The sequence below is a fragment of the Caloenas nicobarica genome, chromosome 1, assembly GCF_036013445.1.
Source record: "Caloenas nicobarica isolate bCalNic1 chromosome 1, bCalNic1.hap1, whole genome shotgun sequence".
Lineage (NCBI taxonomy): Eukaryota > Metazoa > Chordata > Aves > Columbiformes > Columbidae > Caloenas > Caloenas nicobarica.
The window spans coordinates 139,259,931-139,286,829 of record NC_088245.1 but is presented as its reverse complement, the minus strand read 5'-3'; the positions used below and the strand labels follow the sequence as shown (position 1 = coordinate 139,286,829).

General features: G+C 43.1%; 3 protein-coding genes across 6 annotated transcripts in view; 2 read left to right on the top strand and 1 right to left on the bottom strand.

Moving 5' to 3' along the window:
- The window catches only part of LOC135991885 (galactosylgalactosylxylosylprotein 3-beta-glucuronosyltransferase 1-like), a 32,845-nt gene extending 27,210 nt beyond the window's left edge, over window positions 1–5,635 (top strand). For both annotated transcript variants that reach the window (XM_065640727.1, XM_065640717.1), the window contains exon 6: window positions 2,350–5,635. The gene's annotated coding sequence lies outside the window, so the exon portion shown is untranslated. The remainder of the gene's footprint in view (window positions 1–2,349) is intronic.
- A 5,208-nt stretch (window positions 5,636–10,843) lies between these two features.
- LOC135994079 (beta-1,4-galactosyltransferase 3-like) lies at window positions 10,844–25,160 on the top strand. 3 transcript variants are annotated; one of them, XM_065644387.1, is made up of 7 exons: window positions 10,844–11,021; window positions 11,127–11,595; window positions 18,532–18,767; window positions 19,637–19,827; window positions 20,371–20,493; window positions 23,369–23,473; window positions 24,432–25,160. In XM_065644387.1, exons 2-7 carry the CDS (start codon window positions 11,358–11,360, stop codon window positions 24,571–24,573), a joined length of 1,035 nt encoding a protein of 344 aa, XP_065500459.1. In that variant the 5' UTR covers window positions 10,844–11,021; window positions 11,127–11,357; the 3' UTR covers window positions 24,574–25,160. The 3 variants fall into 3 exon arrangements, with proteins under 3 accessions (XP_065500459.1, XP_065500463.1, XP_065500450.1); XM_065644391.1 differs by having other exon boundaries at window positions 10,844–11,341; window positions 11,476–11,595; XM_065644378.1 differs by having other exon boundaries at window positions 10,844–11,595.
- B4GALT4 (beta-1,4-galactosyltransferase 4) overlaps window positions 25,117–26,899 on the bottom strand; it is a 39,080-nt gene continuing 37,297 nt past the window's right edge. Inside the window, exon 7 of the mRNA XM_065644368.1 lies at window positions 25,117–26,777. Coding sequence (XP_065500440.1) covers window positions 26,636–26,777 — 142 coding nt within the window. The 3' untranslated portion in view covers window positions 25,117–26,635. The remainder of the gene's footprint in view (window positions 26,778–26,899) is intronic.

Sequence of the window (26,899 nt, the reverse complement as noted above, 5' to 3'; positions counted from 1 at the left end):
ACAGACACAGTGTAAAGGGACCTGCTGATCATATGAATTGTGGAGACTGGGCAGAAATCAGTGCAGATCTGCAAAGAGGGAGCAATAAGACACATCAGGGTTTTGCTTTTCACAAGAGACAATAACAAGAAAAAGAAGAGCTCAATATTTAAAATAAAGTGGTTTTCTTTTCTGCACTAGAAATTCTGCATTTTTTGCTGCCCTGAGAACCACTAGGCAGGATCTGAGATGCGCTGGGATTGAGGATCGGGGGTGAGATCCTTACCTACTTCCCCAGCCTCTTCATGCAAAGTGGAGGAGCAGGAGGGACAAAAAGGGGGTCTCTCAGCCCACCTTCAGCTAAACAAAGGCTTTCACTGTGGAAATATTGTGGAAAGTGGCCATAAGCCTGATCTCTGAGAACCACTGTGGGGACATGCAGAGTAGGAAGGGGAATGTGTGGGATGCTGGAAATCCTTGGGACTGTCTGTTTTGCAACAGGGGTCACAGAGCAAGCAAATGCTATCACAGCATATGTTCCTACTGATTGTATTGAAACCCCCTAGAAACATAGGCTTTAGCTTCTGAGAACAGGAGATGGGAACTAATTTTGCTTTGTATTTTTCTTTGTTAAAGCCCTGAAAATTATCACTCAAGACTAGTGTTATAAAAACTACCTATTCTAATTGCTAACATCTGTTTACAGACATCTGAGAGAAAAGAGTTTGCTTAGGTTAGCATAGGACTCCTGCTGCCTTATGATATTTGGAAAGAGGGAAGGAAGTTCACCTATGTTTTAGAGCTTCCAGACAGACTGAACAGGGATCCTCAGATCTTATCCTCCTGCTCTTTCTTTAAAATAAATATCAGAGAGGTTAACATAATGATTTTACGGGGAGAAAAAAAAAGTCCTTCAAAAACTTTTTCTAATTCATAAATAAGATATCCTGGCTAGGACTCTGCAGTGCAGATAGAACAAGCAGCACTTCACTCATATCCCCAGCTTGAAGCTGTGAGTAGTGTGGTTGAGGAATCTGGTTACTGATGTCTACCTGAGCCAGGGGACAGCCTGCTAAAGTGAAAAGTTATTTAGCAAAGATTTAGAAGTTCAGTTAGCTTAGTTGGAATTTAAGTCTGTGCCTTAATGAACTTACTGGGAGGACATAAAAGGAAGATAAGTTCATTAGGAAGTTGTAGTGGGCTAGTTTTAAATGGAAATAGTGGAACACTGTCTGATGGAAGAAGTGTCTGACACCACGTGAAATGCCTTGGTCATTATTTTGTTAGTTTTATTGGTTCTTTCAAAAGAAACAGTGGAAGACCTACTTGATTGCGCAAAATCCTGAAAGATATCTAAATGAGTAGTCCTGTGTTATCCTGGAGGTAAGCAGTAGTGTAAAGGTCTAGGCTACATTGACATGGGGAATTGGGATGACTTAAACCCAGAAAGATAAAAAAGGAGTGAAAAAAAAGAAATATTTTAACTTTGAAAGTTCCTCAGGTTCACTGGGTACCTTCCTAGACTGCCTTTTCATTTCTCTGTGGATCTAATCTAAGGCACCCAGACATGTTCAGAAGCGTTCATTTTATAAATTTGATCATCCAGTTCCCACCTAATTTATGTTGTAATTCAGAGTTTTAAGTGGAAAGGTGTGTCTGTTCTAAAGCTGTAGGTGTTCTCAGGTTGTACTTTCCGTATTCCAGGAATATGGATTTCAGAGCAGTGGCCATAGTTGGTCTGATTTGCAAAAATGTGCAATAGTTGAGGGTGTAATTGCATAATATTGGAATGATTTGAGTTCTAGCCCAATGTAAGCTGTAGGAAGTTGAATATACTGTTCTTGAGTTCCAAGTGAGTGTTACTAACAAATCGAAGATATCTGGTAAGAGGCATCCTCCAGCCCTTCTTTCAAAGGCAGGTCACTAGTGGGTTAGGTCAGGAGACCAAGATTGGGCAAAGAGCCAACAGGAGAGAACTTAGAGGTCAGGGACCTCAGGGAGTATGAAAACCTCGTTTTTACACCCTGGGTTGTGTTTTGAATCTAAAATTGTCCCATGTGAAAAGCCTAAATAATCCAAAGAGTAGGCTTTATAATGTTGCCCCCTGTAAAAGAAAGTAATTGTGTCTGGGAGAAAAGATGTCACGGATTCAAATCTCTTTTGATAAAGGGAGATGAAGTGTTGGGTTTTCTACTTGCTGGAGTGCTCTTATTACTAGGTGGCTATCAGTGAAAGATGAAGTGATTTGGCCAAATCTACATAGCTAGTGACAAAAGTTTGAGTTTGAATGCATCTCCTGCCCTGTTGTGCTGGACGTGGTATTGACACCTCTGTCTCCTTTCTTACCTCATTTTGTGTTTGTTTTGACAGAAGCAATGGGCAGTGATTGTTCCCCAAATTTGTCAGCAACCCAGAGCAGCTGCGCGCACTGCCTGTTCTGCCCAGCCCTCTGCTCCACCACTGGAGGATGAAAAACACCCCAAAACATAGCCACACTGATCAGCTCCTGCTGCCCAAAAGGTGGGGACAGAGCTGATGTGGTGCCCTGCGATCCTACAGCTCCTCATCTTTGACTTCGTGCACTGGCTCCCATTCCTCACCTGGGAGAGGAGTGCTTCCTTTCCCCTGCGGGCTCTGTGTTTTTAACCATTCATTAAAACTTATTAGATGTGATCTCTATTCTCGGCTGTCCCAGCACAGAGGCTGAAGTCCAGAATGGATGTGGGTGCCTCGGAAGATCACCCCTGGCATATTGTCAAACCTAAGCTTCAGTACAGCAGCTGCGAGCTGCAGTGGTTCAAGGACAGGAGTTGCAGCAAAAGCACAAACATGGACCTGTCAGCCTGAGGCTGCTACGCTCTCAAAACAGCTTAAAAACAAAGCTAGCTTGAGAGAGGCTCTCCCTCTGAAGGATGCACTCAGATACCCACATGGATCAGCCTTCAGTGTTGGCGAGGGAGCTATGCTGGGGTGCTTCATTTGGGATTTGGGAATTCAGAAGGGACCTGGTGCCTACGCCTCGGCTGAGAACTCGAACTGCCTTCACTTCAGGTTGTTTTGGAAAATGCTGTCCCAGATCCCCAGGCCCAGAGCCCTCTAGATAAAGTTCCTCTCCCACTCAGGGAGACTCGGCAGGTACTGTACCTCAAAGGCCATGCCTCCATGTCTCGCTGCAGAGACTAGAAAGCAGGGGCAAAGATATGTGGACTTGAAGGTGGTGCTCCTAGTGTGGAACCCTGCTGCAGCACCATCAGGCACTTCAGTAGCCTCAAATCACACATACAGACTTGTCTCCTAGACCTCTGGAGAGGAAAACACCTCTCTGAGGCAGAGGTGGGTGAGAAGTGCTCAGAGATGGGGAACCCTCAGCCTGCACTCATCTCCTGTCAGAATGTCAAGGAATGTGGAGAGACATCATTGGAAAGCATATTTTGAGCATGTAGATGACAACTGAAATAGCAAATATCACAAGGTTTTCCAGTTGATCTTTGAAAGGAATGTGTGGCCCTGTGAAGAGTGATGAGACAGTGTCATGTGGAGGGGTTTCCCTTTCCCTCAGTACAACAGGAAGACAGCCAGGTGGAAGGCAGCCCACAAAGGAGGAGGTGGCAAATGAGGACCAGAGGAAGGATGCACTGGATTAAAAGCACAAGTGTTGGTACCATGTGTGTGCGTGGGGAGCAATGTTGCTGTGACTTTTCCAGGAAGATTCCTTGAATGACCCAGAAACCCCTCTGAGCACATCTTGAAAACCGTCTTCACTCAGGCTGTGAGAAACAAGGTTTTAGGCATTCAAAACATATTGAGGATTTCACAGATGGGGAAAGTTATGAGCAATTGCATCATCCCCCGCCCGAGAAATTCTGGGCTGGCAGTAGACTTATTTATTTCTTGATTTATTTATACTAGAATTCTTCTTTGCCTATTCCTTGTTTAGTTTTGGTTTTTTAGCTTAGATCACCTGACATGCTCATGAAGAAAGAGTATTTCACCCTCCGCCCCAGACTCTCACAGAGCAGTAGAGCCTAGCATTCACCAATGAATGTCATATGTTCTGTGCTCCCTGGGGTTTCTTTACAATGGTGTCTTAAACTGGCAAAATAATCAGAAACACAGCAAGGAGGGGAGTACCGCAAAGGAAATTACAGTTCCTTTATGCAAGAGACGTGGGTGGCACTAAGGTTCTGACTACCAAGCGATCATAGGGAGGTAAAAACATGTGCAAAGGAGTGCCTCACTCAGCAGATAGTCCCCATGGGATCTCAGCAAGCTTCCACGAAGGGGGCTCTTCGAAGAGTATCTGAGAGAGGGAGTCAGTCTGTGCTCCCTCACAGCCGTGCATCCTGCTATAGGAGGGGGGGCTAAAGTACAGGAGCGGGTAGAGGGGGTGAGATGCCTCTTATGACAGAGGGAGGCGGGAGAAAGCAAAGAATAGGCAGCAAATAGAGAAATGGAGACTGTGTTTAGTGAGGCTTATGCCAAGGTCTTTCTGGATGAACACACTCAGCACCACAAGGCTACCCTGCAACCATCTCAGCATGAAGGAATACTGAATGGACCATGAAAACAGTGTCTTCTCTGGGCCCTAGAAAGGTCTTTACAGAGCAAGGGTCTGGCATACTGGCACTAGGTAGCATGAAGGAAGCCCAGCATCTACAAAACGCTTTCCGTTCCCCATTTGTCAGAGCTTTGTGTCCTGTCCTCTGCAGGAGGTGACAGGCCTTGCACTTCAGTGCGCTTTGGTGATCCATCCCTGCCGCCAGGCAAGTGGGCTCAATGCTTTCACCCAGCATAAAACCAAGATTAAGTCCCCTTCTTTGTGGTTTCGATGAATGAACAAGAGTGAGTGAATAAAGGATTTATGATCCTCTATTTTCCCCTCTGAGATGGGCAGGGTTTCTGCTCGTATGAAGAGGAAGGAATATGGTGATTAATTCCCTGGCCTTTAACCTCACACAGGGTCCCCCCATGTTTTTAGAGAGTTCTTCTCTCTGCACCCCTATCAGAAAGCAAAATAATTATTCCTGGTTTTCCCACTGGGGATGTGGATTCCAGTGATATGCGCAACACTGTTATTTCCATGCCGGTTGGAGCCTGCTCTCATGACCAGTCCTATCGCACCATCTCCATTCTTGCCTGTGGAAAAGAGTTTCTGTGAATCAAGAAATTCTGTCAGTCACTAAATTGTGCAGGACTGAGACATTGTATGGACAGCGTGGATGTGCACAGCTGATATTCCAGGCTAGCAGACATTTGAAGCTGTTCAGCACAAATATTCTTTTCCCTGTAGAGCAGCCTAAGGACAGCAAGGACTGCTGCTGGCCAAGGCGTATCAGCTAAGGAGAGGTGAGTAACAGACACCACGAGTTAATGTGGCTGATTGTGAGCAGAGTTGGGTGGGAGAGCCCAGGAGTGGAGCAGCGATCAGAGTTAGAGGCTTCAGAGAAAGTGAATGCAGTGAATGTAATAAGGAGGGAAGCTGCAGGTCGAGCCTGAAGTGTTTAAAGAAGAGAAGGCACCCCAGCGCCTGGTTTTTACTAGCATATTAGTATCCGATATTCATGTTCTCGGAGACTCATCCACTTCACCAACCAATAAATGTTACTAACATTTCCTGGTGCAGAAAATACTATTGACAAAGGAGGGAGAATGTCAAGAAAGTACTTTTTAATGGTTATTTATTTATATTGAATGTTACTAGAGCGTTATTAAATATGATGTGAATAGTACGATATTGGATTATTGTCTTTTCTTGCAGCCTAACTGCTTACTTCTTTTCCAGGAAAACACAGCGGACTCTGTAATGGAGGACATATCAGTTTTAGTTGTTCTCATTTCAAGGGTGCTCCTTCAGTCATCACCTGACCCAAATGCTACAAGAGAAATTCAAGCAAAAACATTTCAGGTCCCTGAGACGGGTGCCTGCATTTTGGAGAAGGAGGAAACAGAAGGAGACAGGACAATATAGCCTAAATTCCATAGTCCCGTGGCATCGCTAGCAACAAGCTGCCATTGGGGCGATGTGGTGACCATCCCTACTCAGATTGCTCTGTAAAGCTGCTGGCCACAGCTCAGAAGTGGGTGGCCATCAAAACACAGGGCAGGCAGGCAGTTCTCCATCACAAGGGAGGGGGGAAAGGTGCCACAAGCTGTCTCGGTGCAATGGCAAGCTGTGTTGCATGGTCATGCCTAAACAAGGCTGCTGGTGGCAATGGGTGGGCTGCCTGATTTCTGTGGAGGTCTACTAGGTGACATTATGAGGTCTGCTCTGCAGGGTGCGCAGTATCCACTCCAGCTCTGTCGGGCCAGCCAGCTCCTGCACACCATTTGCCCCTCTGGGAAGAGCCAGGACAAGCTCTCCTGGCAGGAGTATGGTAAGATACAAGGGATCTCCTGCAGGAATGTGATGCCACAGTCTCTCCCAATTGGGTCTGGAGGCCATGAAGCCTCTCAAGAGATGTTTTTCAACTTCCTTCCTCCTGGAGGAGGATCAGTTGCTTAGGACAGCATGTGATGGGAAGTGGGTGAGGGCAGTAGCTTGTGGTCCTCTGCAATACAGCCCACGGCATCTTCTGGGCAAGGTGGAGACACCCAGGAACAGCATCAACAGGGTAAGGAAGCACAGCCTTAAGGCATTACAAGGTCTACTCTTCCTAAGGTCTAGCCTTCCTAAGGTCTAGTCTTCCTAAGCTGCATGCTGTTTCAGTCCCTGCTTCTGCCAGGACCTGTAAGCTATAACTGGGAGGGAAAAATGTATGAGCTCTCATTGGGGCACTAGAGGGCAGTCCAATGGGATCAGGTAGGGAAATAATTCTTGGTTCTTCCTTCTTTCTCCAGACCAGAGGAGAATGGGTGCAGCTATTTGGCTAATCCACAAACCTGAGAGAAGCTAGTAGACTCAGGTTCCTGTTTCTAATGTTCTCACTGATTTAATCTGTCGTTTGGCCAAGGTGTGACACATCAGCAATCTGTAACTTTGGTTTTTTTTAACAAGGAGGGGTCCACCTCCCAGAAACATGGAAGCACTTTTAAGACTCTTTTGAGGAAGCATTGCTAACAATTTAACACACTAGAGTACAAGCCAAATTCTTTCCTGTGTAACCAAAAAGTTACACTCACAAAGGTGCTACCTGAAGTGCAATGTTAAGTTTACAAGCCAAGATCCAAGATCCTCTGAAAGGCTGAGAAAGAACCGTTGCAGCCAAAGTTACCTGAAACATCCACTCCACTAGAAAACACTGTCATCCTTGGAAAAGAGGGACAGCTCTGCTTGACTATGGCAGCTGAAAGCCTCTGCAATGCCTATGCAAGGATTAATGCTACCTTCCTCTTCCCATGATAGAAGCCCCGAGCGTGGGGAGGGCAGTGGATAAGACACATCTACCATCACTGCCTGAGCACCCTGCTCTAGTTTCAACAGGGATCTGGTGCAGGTCCCTTGAAACAAGGCAGGGAGAAGAAAGGGAAAGAGCAAGAGCAAGCAAGAATGAATCTTATTAAATGGTGCGAGGCACTTCTCTCAGCTGTCATCAAGTTCGGGGCTGATTGGAGGTGAAATTACACTTGGAGGGAGGGGAAGCCCCCTCCCCTGGGACAGTCCAAAGGCTCTCACACAAACTTAATTTCAAGCTCTGTTGAAGACAGTGTTTGTCCTTTTTCTCTTTTTTTTGGTATGCATTCAATTTAATTTCTCAGGCAGACATGTGAAAATGAGAAAGGCAGACCTTTGACTGTGAAGACAGCCTGGTGCCTGCTTCTTACAGATCCAGCCTCACATTGTTTTCCTCCATCACTGCCCTCAATAAATCTGTGCGCAGCGTTTGCTAAAATGCCCGCTACCTCCCTCCCATGCTTTGGTGGAGTCAGTCAAATTATTTTTTTTTGCATTTAAGCAATCCTGTTCATTTTTAATTCAAAACACTCCACAGCTTTTGACAGCTCGGTTGAAAACGGAAGCACTGTGACCTTGAACAGGCTCGGACACGCTGGCACCATGAAATTCTTATCTGTACTCTGCTCTCCAGTTCATACTTGATCTCTTGTGAGAAAAACAGTCATGGTGGTTTCTGCCCCACCCATTTCAGTGACGATGGCTGAAGGGGAAGAGGAGGAACTGCATTTGGTTTTGGAAGGCTCCCGAGGGAGCCGTTCCTGGAGATTCAGCTCTCACAGCCCACACAGAGACACGTGCTGTTCAGCTCTTCTGCAGATAGTTGATCTGGCTACTTCCATGTTAGTTTTCCAGTCATGAGAGCATACATACACACACATAAAAATACAGATTGGGGTAGGCTGTTGACTTTCCAGTTGACCTGCTTCTTCTGCCCAGGAAGCGACACAGGGTGACAATTTGTATAATTAAGCCCTGACTGCAAGGAAGTTAACAGAGCCGCTGGTGCAGGACAGTTCCAGTGGGTCCAGCTTCTCCCTGCCTCTGAGAAATATGGAAGCAGACAAGCCATGCCCAAATTATTTGTACAGTGCAATTTCCTACTGTGACCCAAGGGAGGATCGCAAGCAAAGCATAAAGCATAAAGCATGAAGTAGTACCAGGCTCTAAAACAATTGCTATCTGAAACCCCATCTCACACCACAAAAATCTTGGTTTCTCTGTTTGTTTCGCCAGTGGCGCAGAGATTAATTCTTTCCTGTCCGTGGGATTGTACTCACTGGAGCTTTCAGCAGAAAAGAGAGTGTTGCTTTTTTTTATGGAGGAGAAAACAAGGAGAATGGGTTTGCCGTGGTCATGGAGGGAATGGCACAGGAAGAAAATAAACAGTAGAGACTCACAGTGATGTGCAAGAAAAGCAATTTTTGCAGCAGCAGCAGCAGCAGTATTGGGTAGGTTTCAATAAAGCAAGACTTTGCACAGGCAAAATAAATGTTAACTACATTTTTTATTTTAAAAAACAATTAATTTAAAATTAGATGTCAAATGATGACAATTTATATCCAGGCCTTAAGCAATCCACTTAAATTGAATAATGGGTTGTTCTGCACAGCAGAATGACTGAGATCAAGTTTGCTAAAAATGTGTCCCCTACATCTTAGTCCAGCTCTGAAGCAAGAGTACTCCCAGCTCCCTGTATAAATGCCATCACCCTCTCCCCACATCTGTTTCCCATGTGTTGTGGTTTAACCTCAGCCAGCAACCAAGCCCCACCCAGCCACTCACTCACTTACCCCGCAGTGGGATGGGAAGAGAATCGGAAGGGTAAAAGTGAGAAAACTTGTGGGTTGAGACAAAGACAGTTTAATAAGCAAAGCAAAAGCCTTGCACGCTAGCAAAGCAAAACAAGTAATTCATTCACTGCTTCCCATGGGCAGGCAGGTGTTCAGCAATCTCCAGGAAAGATGGGCAAAATCACATGTAATGGTTACTTGGGAAGACAAACACCATCACTACAAATGTGCCCCTCCTCTTCTTCTCCCAGCTTTATATGCTAAGCATGATGTTATATGGTATGGAAGATCCCTTTGGGCAGTTTGGAACAGCTGTCCCAGCTGTGCCCCCTCCCCACATCTTGTGCACCCCCAGCCCACTCGCTGGTGGGGTGGTGTGAGGAGCAGCAAAGGCCTTGGCTCTGTATGAGCCCTGCTCAGTGATAACTAAAACATTCCTGTGTTATCAACGCTGTTTCCAGCACAAATCCAAACCATAGCCCCATGCTAGCTACTGTGAAGAAAATGAACTCTGTCGCAGTCAACACCAGCACATCATGCCACCCCATTCAGGGGGGAAAAAGCAGGATGTGCTTTGCCTGGTTTGGGTGAGACAGGAGCTGACTGCCCGGCCCGTGGCTACACCTTGGAGAGGGGCAGGAGGCTGAGGTAGGGGTGCTTGTCCCTCTCGCAGCCACAAATTTCCTTTTAACTGCTCTCCTTAGAGCAAACCCAGCCCCTGACTTTTCTTTGAAGCCTTGCAGGAATTTAATATCTGTAAGACTTCTTTTCCTCTGCCTAATTTGAGTGAAAATGGGCAACACATTAAGAACTGGTTATGAGAACAGGCAGACGGACTGACAGCACAATCTTGTAAGCCCCATCTCATTAAGAAATCGACCAGAAAAAAAAAAAAAAAAAAAAAGAGAGATGGGTGTAAAAGGCAACATTTTTATGGGCTGTGAGGCTGTGACAGGAGGTTCCTCACTGTGCAGGCTATGCTGCTGTAGACCCTCCGGTGTAGGTAGAATATATTCATAGAATTATTTTGGTTGGAAGAGACCCTCAGGATCATTGAGTCCAACCATAACCTAACTCTAGCACTAAACCATGTCCCTAAGAACCTCGCCTATACATCTTTTAAACCCCTCCAGGGATGGTGACTCCACCACTTCCCTGGGCAGCCTGTTCCAGGGCTTTACAACATTTCAGAGCGAGAAATGTTTCGTAATATCCAATCTGAACCTTCCCTGGCGCCACTTGAGGCCATTCCTTCCAGTTCATCTCTTTCTGCTCAGTTCAATAACCAAGTCAGAGTCAGAACCGCGGCTGTGCGTCGAAAGAGCCACGGTAGAGCTCAGCAGCCGCCCCATCGCTCGCCGCTCCGCCTCACGGCGCCGTTACCCGGCGGCCACCCCAGCCGAGGGCCGTGGCAGCGGCGGGCGGCCGTTTCCGCCCAACGGTCACGGAGCGGTCACGGACCCGGCGGACTACACCTCCCAGCATGCCGCGCGCCCGCACGGCCCGGCCGGGCCCCGCCCAGGCGCCGCTTTGCATACTGGGAGCTGTAGTTTCGCCGGAAGGCGGGAGGGGGTGCGCGCCGGCTCGCTCCCTCATGCAAACCGCGCGGGGCGAGGCGAGGGGCGTGGCCACACGGGTGCCGCTGCGTGACCGTTGGGCGGAAACGGCCGCGCCGCTGCTGTCGTTCGTGCGCTGCGCCCCTCAGCCCGGTCCGGGGCGGAGCGGGGGGGAGGCCGGGCTGCCGGCAGCCTCCGGAGGGGTTACAGGCGAGCCAGCCCCTGCCCACACACCGCCCTGTGCCACTCTGCCCGCGGTCGCCTCTGCCTCGGAGAGCCCGTCCCGCGGGGGCAGGCGTAAAGGTGTGGGAGGGCGGCCGCCGCGCCGGTGTCGCTGCCCCCGTGGCCTTTCTGCTCTGGGTGGGCTTGTACAGTTGTTTGGGGTTTTTTTTTTCCCCTCTTCTTCAGTCCGCCTCGCAGAGCCTGTAGCAGGAAGGGGTGGTTTGGCGCCAAGCGTCCTGACGAAGCCGTGCCAGAAGAGCAGGCTGCCGCCTCACGAAGTTTGAAGAGGAGGAGGAGGAGGAAGAGGAAGAAGAAGGTCTTCGTGCGCAGTGATGTAGCCCAGAACGTAGAACGGCAGCTTGTGGAAGGCAGCGAAGCTCCTCACCACTCTTGATTCCAGAGTATGGGCTAGAAACTATGTCCCTCCCCCGTGTCGAAAATCCTTGTTTTCTGCTCTTCCTGTTTGTCTTCCAAGCAATATTTATCCTGATACTCTACCGAGGCGGACCTTCAAATGTGTTTCGTGGGTTTTTAGGCTCGCATCAGGTTCTGGATTACTCAAAAACCCATGATGTGTATACAAACCTCAGCTTGTTCACCCAAGCTCCTAATGAAGAAACCATGCCGTACTGCTCAGCGCAGTCACCGATATTTGGTAGGTGTGAACTGATAGTTTGAAATAACTGCTTTGGTACGTGGTAACGCTGAACACTTTTTAAGTTGTATATTTTTCAAACTTTTCCGCTTTAAAAATGGTATACTGATGTAATAATTACACTGATAAAACTTTATTGTAATAATGAACTCATTTTTATTGGTTATACCAGAAGTATTTTACTGATCTAAAAACTTCTAATATTAAGGATTTGGCTACATAGAGCTTTTAGAACAAGAGTGAAAACAGTGCATGGTGTTAATACCAAGGTAGTAACACTTTTTTTTTCTTTTTTCTTTTTTTTTTTCTTTTTTTTTCTTTTTTTTCCCTTTTTTTTGTTGGCAGACCTGTGTAAAATGCGCCAATGATTGTACTTTGGTAACTGCCTTATTTTGACCTCTGACACTGTAACTCCTGGTTTCTTTGTCTCAGTCTTATATCAAGCCTGTAGTTCATTATAAATTGACCAAGTTAACTGTTTAAGTTGGCTTTAAATACTGTTTGCATGAGAATGTAGCTTGGCACCTCACTCTTCATGGTGATCTTTTTGGCCTAGGATTGCCACACATCCTTTCGGCTTAAAACTTGCCCTTTTAAGTCTGGTCACAGGTCAATTTGTATTTACACTAGAGCCAAATTAGAGCTGATCCTAGAGGCAGCATTTATCCAGCTGCTGCACTACTAAAACAGTTGAGAAACTTTAAGCAAATACGAAGTCAAAGCCATAAAGCAATTTTGTTGGTAGTAAGGTGGTGCATCTCTGATACTAGCAAATCAGTTCCACTCGGTCAGCCAAGAATGGATGAGTTCTGTCAGCATGCACTTACAGCTAGTTTGGGGATGCCTGCTTCATAGACTGCTGTGTAGTAAGTTACTCTTGTCTGTTTTTCCATACTGAACAGGTTTCTGCATATGTAAGTATTGCATATAACTAGTCTTAGAGCACTACTTGGTAGTTGCCCTGCTGTTCTAGGAAAGCTCATTACTGCATGCGGAGCGCAGGAAGAGCAAATGGCTGACCTCGGTTCACAGGTGGAAGTATTGTGAAAAACTACCACTGGTGTTACTCTTGTGTCAAGTTGCTTAGTTTGGTTAGAGAACTCCACTGGGATGCTTTAGATGAGCCTCCTTTTTAGGCTGCAATCTTCATACTGATGCCTGTTCTTTTGAGAAGCATCTTCCTTCCTGTGTTAAATTAAATACATGCAGTATGTATGATGAAATTGTATGACAGTTTTTGGGTATATGCTTCAGCATTTCCCTTGGAAACAGCTCGACTAAGTAAATACTAACATACTAACAGTATGGACCCTTTTTGCACAGTCCCCAGTTGGAATCGTCTTAGTGTAGTCTCTGTTCATCACTAGCTACAGGCTATCAGTTCTTTTGGGAAGCTACAGTTCTACGTTTCCAACTTAATTGTTTTATTTGAAAAAGAACAGCAGAAAGGTACCTGCACCCTGCTCATATCCACTACTGACAAGAATCCATGGTCCTGAAAACGGACAAAGGAGAAAGCTTTCGTCTCAAACAAAAACAAACAAGCTAGGAGCAATTCTGTGCAGCTTGCCTACAAACCATCAGATAAGCAAGAGTAGTGACGTATATGGTGGAGGGAGACGCAGAGTAAAATTACACTAATCAATGCTCTGAGAGCTGTGAAATCTTTTTTAAGACCTCCTCTTCTGTGCATCCCTGAGAGTGCTGAGAAAAGGGAATTGGCCTGCATGTGGTACTTCAGAGGTGAAATGAAAACGTAATGTTACAGACAGAAACAATCAGTAAGTTGACTGAGAGGGAAAAAAAACAAGGTGAAGTAGTTGTGGAAGACTTGCTGCATAAAAAAATAGAGCTGAGCATATGAAGCATTGTTGCTGTGAAATACATAATTTGGAGCATTGATATACATGCAGCTTAAGAAAAATGAATGTTCTACTACAACTTAACTTTTACTTGGTGATATTTCCCTTTAAATATAAGAAGTAAACTATTCTTCGTGGTATTACTATATGCCAGCCTCTTCTGGGTGTGGTGGTGTTTTGGGGTGTTTTTTGTTTTGTTTTACCCAAGAAATGTGTGCTACTCTGCAAGGCAGTTGCACTTTGTATGTGATGGGCACATATGAATAGATATATAAATACTTTATAAGTGTCCCGATTGGTTGTTATCATATTCTCTCATGAGACTGATCTCTCTTGGAAGTGTTATATCAGAGAGGACAATGCCTTTTAATATTAATTTCATAAACTCCATTAAATGAGATTTCAAATCGATTCTTGAGGACTCCAGCTCCAATTCAGAGCTGGTAATAAGTCACTGTGTCGACTCCAAAGCGTGTTAAAGTGACTGGAAGAACGCCAAATGGCTTAAATGGTTTCTGCATCAGGGCCTCATTTATGAAGTGCAGCACTTTTTCCACTTACGTATATAGTAGATCATTTTGATAACTGTTTGAATGTAAGATCAGCTTGCAGCTCATCTGTCTTTTTCCTGCCTCCTGAATCTATAGCATCTTGGTTCTTCCAGGGCCGTAGAGTAAGAATTAAAGGATAATTGCTGAACACTTCTGCCTTGGAGGAACTGGACTCTTAGTGACTCTCATGTTACCGTTTCAAAGCTTAGTGGTGTCCATTGAACCTTTTGTGACTGACAAGTTGGAAGTGTTGTACTAGATATGCAGTGTCTTTGTTAGTATTGTGAATAAGTTACTCCAGTTCCCTTAAAGGTTTAAGTTTCTACATGAATAACCAGTTGCCTGTTTCTTCCTCCCCTGTTTTCGGAAAAAAACCCAAAATGTTTATAGGCTAGAGTTGCGCTTACTCAAACTTAACAAAGTAGCATTTAAATTCAAAATCTGACTTGTTCACATTGCACATAAAATGTGTTGTTTTGGTTCAACTTTTACCAGGAAGAAGCTTGATGCTAGAAGACTCAGTTGTTGGTTTTGTTTGTTTCTTTATAAGAGGTACCTTATTTCATGCATGGTATGTGCTGAACGAGTTGGTTTGGCCTTTGAGGACTTTAAATAGTTGAATATTCTGTGTGTAACTCTGCTGCTTATAATTTGCTCATGCCATGGAAGATTTTTTCTCCAAGCCTTTCTTATAGTACTTACTACCTTGCACTCCCATCTGTTGTAACCTTTTCATGAGTGTGACCATCTGTTGTGGTAATGAGTAGCTCCCCCTATGTTTTTTAATGGATGTTCTCCTACTAGAGTTTCTTCTCTTGGATTTAAAGAGAAGTAAAAAGGTGGCAATGCTGAGATTTATTTTCAGCTGCATTGGAGGCAGCCTTGTATTCTGTCATTAGAAACTGGTGCTTAAATTACAGCTGTTGTTTTGTTGATTGTGGTTTTTTGTCTTCTTTTGGGTTTTGTTTGTTTTTTCTTTCATTCAAACAGTGGTAGAATTATACAAATATGACTATTAATATACTGTGTGGTGCTGTGCTTTTTCAGTGAGATATCCATCCGTGCTACTGTTCTCTTTTGTCTAGCTTGTGTAAGTTCTGCTTATTCCAGTTGAACTCAGTAATTATAGCTGCTAAGTCTAAATGTGTAGCAAGGAGTTTAGAAGTCATTTTGTTTCTTTCTTAAGATGGAATAGAGCTGGTCAAGATCCATAGATCCCATCCAACAGTCAAGCACTTTGCCTAGAAAGTAAAGCAAGCAGAGAGTATGCTGTCACTAGCACCAGCTAGCAATATAGACAAGGAATTAAGAGTTTTAACTCTACACGCTGAAGTTTCATATTAGTCAAATACCCTTCTTGTGATGGTATAGGCACAGAAAGAGTTTAGGAAGCAGGCTATGGAGAAATTGCTTGGACACTTCAGGCTGTTCATTCTGTACATTGTCTGAATTGGGATCATGTGCTTTCTAGCCTAAGATGGGTTTTTCCTCCTTCCCCAAAGCTGCACTTTAGCAGTGTTGTTTTCCCCTGTTTGGTCCAGCCTGCAACTGCTCTGTTCACATCTGGGATTTAACTGGATTACAGTGCATTAGCCTTTTGTTAGTTGGGTGGCAAGGAGACCTGAGAACCAGAATTTAGTTTGTAGCCAAGGAAGATATGACAGCTAGAGGTTTGGGGGATACAAATCACAGACTAACTTCTTTTTTCTGTGTTTCCTTGGTATATACTAGGTTGATTTTTTTCTGAGCCTCTGAGTTGTTTGAGGTATGGAGCCAGGCAGCTTGGGAGTGCATGATATTTTGAAAAACCTGAAAAATGCAGGTATTACCCTCATGAATCATATACTTAAGTATAGAAGGAAACATTGCACATTGTCTTTCTCATACCCTCATGTCCAAATTTAGATCAGTTTTTTTTGTAATTTAAGGATTATTGCTACAGAATCTTACTGTGCTATACAAAGAGCCCCAATTGTATTATAGAAAACAAAACCTTGCCTTTGTGGGAGAACAAAAGGAATTAATTCCCTTTCTTATATTTTCCTGGAGCAATGATCTGTAGTTGAAATCCAGTCTGAATATAACATTTCTTTAGGCAAGCTCCAGTTGTCATCAAATCAGTGGTGTTTAAGTTAAAAGATCTGATAATCAGGGAGTCCATAAATCTAAAAAGCAACATAAACTACAGGTTAAAAACGATGTTGGAATGAAACATTATGGTCTTAAAGGCTGAAAGGAAACTGTCCGCATAGAAATAGGTAATAGCTTCATAAAATCTTAACCATAAGCGTGACCTAGATTAATGGGCCCACAGCATGATTCTCTGAAGAACTACTCTTCTGTTTCAGGCACAAAGGTGTGGCAATGTACTCCAGTTTCCTGCTGAGGGAAACACAGACACAATAAATTCCCTCTGCATTTTAGATACTTAGGGAAGGACTGAAAAGCAATACTTAAAAGTCAGCTATCGCCAGATCCTGCTGACAAGCAAAATTCAGGTTTTCCTTTTAAAAACAAGCAGATGAAAACAAACATGAAGTTGGATTCACAGTGGCTAGAACTTTTTGACAACACGAGGAATGAGATCAGTGGCTGATCAGACCGACCTTCAGGAAATGCAATTTTGTGAGTTGCTCGAGGAGGGAAAGGAGATGCTGACCGAGTATAGGTTTGCCCATCAGAAATGAGAGGTATACCAACTTCATGTACTAGCAAAATGTTGCCCTGATCTGAATGGACAGCTTGAATCTTACGCTAAATTTAGTCCCTAAGCCTTGTTAGTGCTCCAAAGAAAAAGCAAAAACAACCTCCAAAAACCCGTGGAGAGATGTTGCTTCCTTCCGTGTCAGTTCAACAGGATGTGGGTGAGTGCAGGCTCAATTTTTTTCGTTAGAATTGTAGCAGAGACTTGAATGTAGGAGAATGTAGGATGGGCTCGAAGAAGTATCGTTTGGACTCACCCTGCTTAAACACTTAATTAGACTTAAGACACACCTGTACCTTTCCCTGTTCACATGAAAGCTACTAAACAACAGGCTTAAATATTTGCTCTTTCTGTCTCAGGCTTCATTATTGGAAGTATTTTGAGAGAATAAATTATTTCAGTGGTTTAAGAGGGAATCTGACTTACAAGATACTGAAAACTTGCTTTTTGACAGCCATAGCATTCACTCTGAGCTTGGAAGGAAAAGGAAATCTTATTTATAGCTATTTAAACAGAAACAAAAAACCAAAAACTTGCCTCACAGGCTTCTGGAACAAAAAAAAATATTTTGTCTTTCAGTAGCATGGCTTGTCAGAGAATTGTTGGTCCTACCTAAAACTGTCATTTGAAATTGTCAGCTTTTAATTGTGATTTAGGTGAAGGTTTCTTCCTAGTTCATTTAATTAATAGACTTTAATCTTGTTCTGCATTTGTACTTTTATTTTCCTAGAAGCTGACAGTGGTTGCAAACCTTTCAACACTGATTTGTATATAAATATAACTCTTCTGCTAGTGCTGGAACTTTTTCTCACTACCCAGAAGGACAGGCATTTAAATAATTGCAGAATTTGTTTATTCGTATTGTAACAATATGAGGCTTGTGCTAAAATGGTGATGGACACTTTATATTGGTTTTCTTACTTGTGACTTGTCAAGCTTTTTCTGTCTGAAGAATGAAAGAATATAAAAATGAAGATTTTTTTTTTTTTTTAATTAGGTAAAAGCTTTTGAATATAATCCAGTATGTTTAGTGTTTAAAATTGAGGTGCCAAGTAGAGGAACCATCATATATAGTTTCATTTGCTAGCCTGCACATGTTCCTTAAAATGTGATGTCTGTCTTCTTCTCGGTTGTGTCATCTGCTTCTCCCGGAATTTTGAAGTACCGCCTGCTTGTCACAGTTTATGTAATTAAATAATATAGCAAATACAGCCATTGTGGCATGTGATTATAACATCAAATGGAAGTTGAAACTTCTTTAAAGGTAAAGCTAACATTTTCTAGAGCATCTGCATTTGTCCAAGATTTAAACTATTTCTCCCCAGCCTACTGAAAATCCTTTTGGATGTCTTTTTCCTTGAATCTCCTCTGAAAGAGGCTTAGAGAATTTTTCCATATGGGTAGCGAGAGCAGATACATCTGTTCATCTTGATTCATTTTCAATGCTATTCTTACAGTGAATACAGTTATTCAAGGATCCCACCTAAGCAACACAAGACAAAAGGTTCGCCTGTGTAGCAGGGAGCCAATACCAGGAACTGACAAGCTGTGCAGGAGCCTAGTGAGACTTGCTGGCTGTGCCAGGACTGGGGATGCCTCTGGCAGGTAGCTGGCTGTCCTGGTGTGGAGCTGTGGGGAGGTGACCAGCAGGCAGTGGTGGAACTCATCATGTGGGCACATCTGCATGGCGGTGTTAACTCTTCTGTGGTAGGGCTGATCTCTTAAGTAGTAAACATATGTAGCTGCTCTGAAAGGTTTGAATGAAGGTTGAGAAACATCACTGATATTTTTTAATTTTTTTTTCTATCTCTCCTTACAGTTGGTCCATTAACTATTACCTTCAGAGTGCTCCCTAGTGAAAGAATGATAATTAAAAAAAATCCCTTTGTTCAGGCTGGCGGCCTCTACAGGCCACCCCACTGCTTGGCCCGCTACAAATCAGCCATCCTTGTAGCCTACAGGAACCAGGAGAAGTACCTTCGCCATCTTCTCTACTATATTCATCCTTTCTTGCAGCGCCAGCAGCTCACCTACAGTATCTACTTGATTCAGCAGGTAAATCTAAATTGGACGTGCCTGGTGGCAGAGCTGGGCTTCCCAGTTAAGGGTTAAGTTCTGAACAAGAAATGTGAATCTTCTAAATGTGGAAGTACCGTTTTAGGCAGGGGTTATGAGCACGTTAGCTGTATGCTATCCCATCTCCATGGCTGCTAATGATTGATATATCGGACCACTTGTCAAGATTGTAATTCTGTTACTGATCTGGCATTTTTTTATGCTTTTCTTCTAGAGGAGTAAAATTGTCTATGTGGTAACTTGTATTTTCAGCTGTTCAAGAGTTGAATGTGGTTTGTCTGTAGCATGTCATTGTGGCTACTAAGCAAAACTGTTGAGACTAAATGCTGAAGTGAAGTTGGATATTTTTAGTTTGTATCAAAAGAAAACATTTGGCCTGACCCTGCTGTGGCCCAACCTGTGCAAGTCAAACAGCCATTTTAACTGACCTGGCCTGGTATTGCAAAAGATGAGTGGTGAGAGAGCAAGTTTTGGATTCATCCCTGATTGGGAGGGAGAAGCTTTTTTGTTTGTGACCGAGATATGTCTTCTCATTTCTAAGCTTTGATAAGCAGTAGTCAGGGGAAAAATGGAGAGGTGCAGAAGTACACCTGAGGATTGACTTTTCTCTTAAAAGTCAGCCTTCTTTGGGTGCCACAGTATAACCCCTGACACAGCAAAGCTTACAATTGCTGAGCATATCGTGAAGAGAGTGGGTAAAATTTTTGTAGTCTGGGGTTTCAAATTTTTAGCCAGTATTGTTTCATTCCAGTGTCATTCAACTGAATAAGGCTTTTCTGCTAACATAAATTTTAATTGACTTATCCTCTTTGTTGTTTTGGTGAAGAAATGTAGGTTTTCTTTTCCAGGTGGGGAATGGTACATTTAACCGAGCAAAGCTGCTCAATGTTGGTGTCCGGGAAGCCCTGAAGGATGAAGACTGGGATTGCCTTCTCCTGCATGACGTGGACCTAGTGCCTGAAAATGATTATAATCTTTATGTTTGCGATGAGTACTATCCCAAGCATATGGCTAGTGCCATGGATAAGTTTCAGTACACGTAGGTGTCTCCATTTTTGGGGGGTGTATGTGTCCTAATTGGTTCACTTTCTGCATGGGGACAGTGAAAGATACAATCTTCAAGAGGTTTTTTGTTTGTTTGGCACTAGTGGCTTCCCCAGAAAAGTATTATTGCTCTAAGTATGCAATTTTGAAAAGTTCCTTGCCAGCAGTTCCCTGTTCCGGTGTTAGCTCAGCTCAGTGCCAAATGACTGGCAGATTTCTGTTAGCCTTAAAGTCCAGAATAAAAGTATAGGGTGGAAGTCGTTGGATTATGTAGAAGATGTGTGATAGGATGCAGGTATTTTGAACTAACCAAAGATGGGAATTTCAAAACCAGCTTTACTTTGGTCTGGGGGGCGGGGGAAGAACAACAGAGGGGATGGCACATGATAGAAATGATGCTGGTTTTGCTCTTTTGGCATTGTCATGACTGTAAGGCACGCGATTAATATATGTGTGACTTGGATCACGTTAGTTTGTGGAGTACTGGTATCAGCCTTCAATATTTATGCCTTTTTTTTTTTTTTTTTTTGTCTTTCAGTCTTCCATATAAGTCCTTTTTTGGTGGCGTATCTGCTCTGACTCCAGAACATTACATGAAGATGAATGGGTTTCCAAACACATACTGGGGCAGCGGCGGTGAAAATGATGACATTGCTACAAGGTACTAATGCACACGACAGGCTTAAAATAGGACTAGTGTGGGCAGTGAAACATGTAGCATTAGCTTAAGAAAAGAACTAAGATGCAGTTCCTTAATGTGCTTGCAGTATCATTAAAATCCAAAATGCTGTTGGCATTGGGAATGGTTAACGTCAGAAGATGCTCAGAGTCCATGAATGTAATCATTGTGTCCTGGGACAACAAAACCTTCCTCAGACTCTGGAGGGCGGAATGTTGCTTTAAATCCTTGTGCCTTCAGTTGCCCTGGAGTGCATCCAGAGGGTTGTAACCACCAGTAGTTGACAAGTGACCCACTGACATGAACAGCACCAAGTGAAGGAAGGAATCTGTAAGCTTGACGAATAAGAAAACTAAGAAGGTACTTATTAATTTTAAGACAGCTGAGAATTTAAGTTATGTTGGGCATCTAGGTTGCTCCAAATATTATCTAATCACCAATAATTGGAATTAAGGAACACAATTCTAACTTCTCTCTTCAGTGCTGGGTAATGGAGAAGCCTGTGTACTATAGTGAGCCGGTGACAGCAGTATCTGATTTTTTTTTTTTTTTCCTTGAGTTGCCATGGCAGCAGCATGCTATAGGAGTGAATACAATGAGTTTAATTCCAGGTACTCTGCCTAATGTGAATTCTTCGAGTACAAAATCATGGGTGTAGCTTCTTGATTCAGCTTTGTAGGTGCACTGCACACCTTCATCATCCTGCACTGAAGCAAGCTCAGGAGGAGTTTATAAAACTAAACTGACAACAAAGGCCTTGTGTGTTTTTTCGCCTTGCACAGTGTGACAAGTTGCACAGTTTCAGTGGAATGTTCTGTTCAAGAACAGTAGGAGTTTTTACAAAGCAGTATTCTTCTGGGAATTTAAAGTCAGGTTTTCTAACATAGAATTCCTTCTTTTCCGTTCAGAGATAGCTAACTTAATGGGTGTGTGATTGTTAAGAGATTGGGCATTTACTAAAGGAATGGAATGCCAGGAAAATAGATCTGTAAATCAAACACTACAATGCTGGGTCTATCCAGCTGTTCTTGGTACAGCTTAGTCCCAGTGGCAGAGTCATGCCAATTATGTACTTCCTTATAGAAACCTCTTAAGGCAAGTAGGTTATGTAGATCCCAAAATAGCCCTTTCTTGAAGGGAAGTACATCATGTGTTGTTTCCCTAAAAACTAGTATAAATGATTAGCAATGTTCTCACCCATAGGTACATGGAGGCCATGGACAGTGCCTGTTAATGATTTATTCACATACTGAAGTCTCAACCTGGAGAAGTTAGGAATGAGGTGGCTGGTTTTGAATGGCCAGCTTGGTGCACCTACTTAGTTTTGGATTTTAGGAGGTGCTCAAGCACTTGCCGTGTAGCAACAAAATCTAATTAGTATTTGAAACTGGACATGGGAAATGTAAAAAAAAAAAAAAAAAAAAAATCCTGTGTAAAGATTGATTATTTTTTTTTTCCCTGGGATACTATGTATTACAGCAGTTAGTGAAAAAACATGCTGGCTGCTACATTTGTTATAGTTGGCAAACTGCAGTATTCTATGATATTAGTCCTAGCAAATATCAGGATCTACCTTTCATTAGAAGAAAACATTAATTGGAACCACTTACGTGTTAACATTATCAACTACAGGGAGGTATGTTGGGTTCTTAACAGTAAATTAGTGTGTTAACAGTTTCATATTATGGTTTTAGTTTAATCTTACAATGCAAAATCTGTAACAGCAAAGCTAGTTTAGTGTTCTGGCTTTTTCTTGTTTTTGCTTGAGCATGCAATAAGCTTATGCTCAGAAAACAAACCTTGTCTGAAATAATAGTATGTCATACTGTCAATGAAGTGTTGTAATCATTTGATGGCTCTAGACTAACAAATATTTTCAGTTCTTTAGTCTTTTTCAGCTTTATAACATTCCTGCTTCAGTGCAGCTTGCTGCTGTACCAGATCTCAAGAGAAGGCAATCGAATGTTGCAAACATGCCAGTTAGATAATCTCAACTGAACAAACATTCATTCTTACGTTCACAGGAATTTTCTCTGTGTAAGAGCTGCCCTGTGATAACAGAGGCCTGGTAGCCCTAACACTATTAAAGGCACTTTTTGTTAAACTAACATAGATGCCGTCAGCAATGGGTTGCTTGAAAGTCCCTCAAAATGCTGGATTTAGGAGCTCTGCCCTGGAATTCCGAGCCTCCAGTTCACTTTTTTTCTTATCTGTCCTGCAGCTGAGCAGCTCACATTTGTTTGTCTGGTGCCTGTATTTATCACTGATCTTTTACGAAGCTGGTCCTCTAATCAGGCCATCTGAATGAATGGCACTTCTCAATGAACAGAGAGAGGCTTGATCTGAAACTCAGGACTGGCTTCTTTTCAGAAACTACCAGTTTAGGTTTGTGTGGGGTTGTTTTTTTTGCGTGTTGGTTTGTTTTGTCTTGTGGTGGTTTGTGTGTGGGTTTTGTTGTTGTGTTGTGGGATTTTGTTTGTTTTTGTTTTAAGTTTAGGTAATAGACCTCTAGGCAGTACAAGCTCTGCTCTTATAAGGAAGTAAAAATAATACTCAATTGTCAGATTCATGGGAAATGCTCTTGAATGCCCTCTATGCTGTTGTTCATTCCCTGCTTGCTGTAATCCTGTGTACCCCATTGAAGTGTGTTGCAGTTGGGAGCTTTCTAACCCAAGCCTGGTTAGAACCTACTAGAGAAGACAATGTGGCACTGTGTTCAACTTGTTCCCTTCAGCTTCTGCATTTTGCTTTGATTGCATTAACACTGAGAATTATCTCTGACTTTGAACTTTCCTATAACTAAGCTGAGAAATGCCATCTTTATGCCTAAGCAAACATTCTGTTTGTTGTTTTAAAGGATTCAGTTAGCAGGAATGAAAATAGTCCGGACACCACCTCACCTTGGACGCTACAAAGTCATGGACTACAATGAAGAGACAGAGACACAAGAGCTTTGGAGAAGGTAACTTGTTTTGGGGGCATGGGGCAGTTAGGAGGCTTCTCTTTGCCTTGTGGCAGGTTGACTGTTGCCATCATCTTCCTCAGAACAGACAGTAAGTGTATGTCATGCCAGTGCTTGTTTTTCTGCTTTAATGTAGCTAAAGAAAGCTCCCAGTCAGTTTTCAGCCAATCATTCTGCTCTTGTCTCTGCATTTGAAGGGTTTCTTCTAGTTTCCTACTTTTTTTCCTGTTGTTAAGGACATACACTAACTAGGAAGCTAACATGTATCAGACTTAAGCATCAAGTTATTCAGGGAATAAAATTAAAAAACAAGAGTGCCTGTCTTATAAATAGGGTGAGTTGAGTTTGAAGAGGCACTTTGTTACAGCTTCCCTATAATAAAAACTTGCTCTTCAATCTGTGTGGATTTACAATGTGCCATTAAAATAGTGGAAAGCAGCATTCCAGTTTGAAGACATAAGTGCTATGAAGGACTTTAGCAAAGACCCAGTTTTATATAAAAGAGCTAGAGGGGAGGGTGTTGGGTCAAGTGTTGTGGAGGCTTCTCATACCGACAGTGCAGACTTCCCTCTGTCACCTCAAAACTCAGGTTTCCGTAGCAACCCTGTCTTAAAACCTACCTACAGCAGCCTGTGTACACCATTGCTGTGAGCCTCCGTGGTGCACTCCCAGGTCTCTCTAAGCTGCTGCCAGTTTCTTTTTTTTTTTTATTTTCAGACTGTAGTTGCTACCTCACTAGTCTCTCTCCTTGATTAGGTTGTGGTTGAAATTGCCCTCCTTGTTTAGGATACTCAGTGTGAACTTATGCTAATCTGTTTAGTCTTATAAAAAGCCTTCTCTCTAGTCTGTATCATGTGAGAAGAATTTTCTTGGGGCTTTTCTGTTAGCAGCTTTCATCTGCTAAGCCCTTGTCCCATCACCTTTGTTCATCTAACTGCAGGTATTCTTCATTTTTCAGTCCTACTTCCCGGCACAACACCAGAAAAACATGGAAGGATGATGGAATGAATTCACTGGAGTTCAAGCTCCTTTCCAGGACAAAGCATCCTCTGTATACCAACATTACTGTGGACATTGGATATGTTCCTCCATTTTCTTAAGAGAATGAAAACAAAAGCTGAGTTTGGGCTCAGCATGGCCACATGTGTATGGGCATTCAGGCTCTACCTCCTGTTGTGGTGTGGAGTTTGCACCACCCTGGCTTAATCCTTTTGTCTTTCATGCATTTCACTTTTCTTCTGACTGTGTAAGATTTAAAAGAAAAGGCTTCAGGAATAGGGTACGATAGGTAATAAACAGGATGTGGCTTGCTGTAAGACTTACCAAAGCACAGACTACTGAGCCAGACCCACTTCCCAGCCCTTGGGGATCAAGGTCTCTGTGACAGTAAGTTGGTGCAAGTTTTCCTGAACCTTTGTTCCACAGCCTGGATAGCTCTGTTCTGCTTCTTACTGGAGTGTTAATTGGGATGTAAGCCATTCTGTCAGATGGGCCTCTGAAATGCAGTATTTTGAGAAAGTGTTGAAGCCAGCTACAGGTCTGTAAATATCTTTTGTGAATTCGGGTAAAATAAATTGAGTTAGCCGTTTGGGTTAAGATTTTCTAGAATATTTAATAAGAGAAAAATAAAGGAGAAAGTTGCCCTGAAACCAGATAAAACAAAAGCTGTGTGGGGGTTTTTTTGTTTGTTTGTTTTTCTGGCCTGATCCATCAGTGTTTAAGTATTTCAGGTTGAATGGGACCTGAGGCTGTCACCAAGTCTAACCTCCTGCTCAGAGTAGGGAAATTAATCTAGTATTTCAGCTGCTGCCCAAACATTAATTATCTTTCAAGGTTGATCTGTCTTCAACAAATACTTATTGTTGTGTTGTGTGTTGGTTTTTTTTAAAAAATGAGAACAACAACTGTTTCAACAGTAGAGCTGTGACCTTGGCAGGAATGCATTTGTACTTACCTGACTCTATTAAGTCAGTCATTAGCACTGCCTACAGGGCCCAATTATTTTGCAGGCATGACAGAGGGTATTTTTCCCTTCTTACTTGCAGATACTAAAATTCCCTGTTCATGCAAAAAGCTGCATCTAAGCTAAGAATTTATTTAAAGCTTCAGCCATCTCTACAGTTGGAATAATGTGTCACCCAGCTAGAGAACCATTCTTCAATATTATAGCAAGCAGAAGCTGCTTTCTGTCTTGTTTGTACTATATTGTGTCCTAAAGGAAACTCCCCCAACCTTGGCTTCACACCTGCCTGCAAGGGATGCATATCCAACACACAGGCACAAGGACAGTTATAGGTGTAACATAGTAAAGAAAGTGCTCTAATCAAGACTTTAGCAGGAACCCTGCAGCATACTGGAAGTTAGTTAACTATAGACTTTCACTAATCTTCTAACACAAGAATCACAAATAATAACCGCCTGAATATGTATACAAATATGCACTCTGCTAACTGTGGCCCAAAGCATTAAGAGATGTGGACAGCAATTTTTTCCATCTGACATAGTTGGCCAGTGCCTTTCCTTCCAGATCACACCAGAATAACACACAGCCTGCAGCCTACTGCAGAACTCAGACTTCCATTTTGCCACAGGACATTTCAGCAATCCCACTGCAGAGTGAGCTGAGCTCATGAAGGACAAGAGAAGCCTTGAGAGTGTATTTATTGAGAGATTTAAAAAATCTTCTCACATATTGCCATTATTGCCCTTCCCTCACACATCAACAGTTCTGGCTCACATTGGAAAAAATTAGGTTTTTTTCAGGAAGTTTGTAGTTGGTGAAAAATTCTTGTGCTTCTAATAAGAAAAGACTGGCCTGTTTGTTTTGAAGGAAGTTTAGGTAGAAATAGTTGCAAGAACAATTTTTTTTTTCAGGAGACTTAGTTCAAGTCCTTCCACTGGACCAGCCCAAACAAGGACACTTTTGCAAATGTCCCAGCAGAAAGTGCATAGACAAACATGAGGACCTGTCCCTCAGGTCAGCGCCTATCTCCAGTCCTCACAAAAGGAAATTCTCAACCAATCAATTAGATGCTGTGAAGAAAAACTTTCTTCTGTGCTACTGAAGTACTCTTTCGAGCAGAGTGCCAGGAGTCATCTGCTGTAACAGCAATCACAGACATGATCTGTTGCCTTTTCCTCTAACCTGTGTGGTGCTCGCCCTTATGAGATCTTGGGCTGCACACTGAAATCCACCGTGATGTTGACATATAAAGGGTTATGTTCCACTGAGAGCAGCTTATATGAACAAGAGTTCAGCCCATCTGTTTTCCATGTTCTAGATACCTGACGTAGAAGCTTCATCCTGAGGACAAAGAAGAGAAAATCTTTATTGATGTGCATAGGAGAGGAGTTTTGAGCTCTTTCCCACTACTAGTAAACTTAGAGGCAGAGCCATGGCCATTCTGTATCTACTCAAAACATGAA

What these genes read in the sequence shown, in the direction of transcription:
- LOC135994079 (XM_065644387.1), top strand. Translation starts at nt 11,358, where the DNA reads ATGTCCCTCCCCCGTGTCGAAAATCCTTGTTTTCTGCTCTTCCTGTTT. An exon ending in GTATCTACTTGATTCAGCAG is followed by an intron (nt 18,768 to 19,636) that starts GTAAATCTAAAT and finishes TTTCTTTTCCAG; the next exon opens with GTGGGGAATGGTACATTTAA. An exon ending in ATGGATAAGTTTCAGTACAC is followed by an intron (nt 19,828 to 20,370) that starts GTAGGTGTCTCC and finishes TTTGTCTTTCAG; the next exon opens with TCTTCCATATAAGTCCTTTT.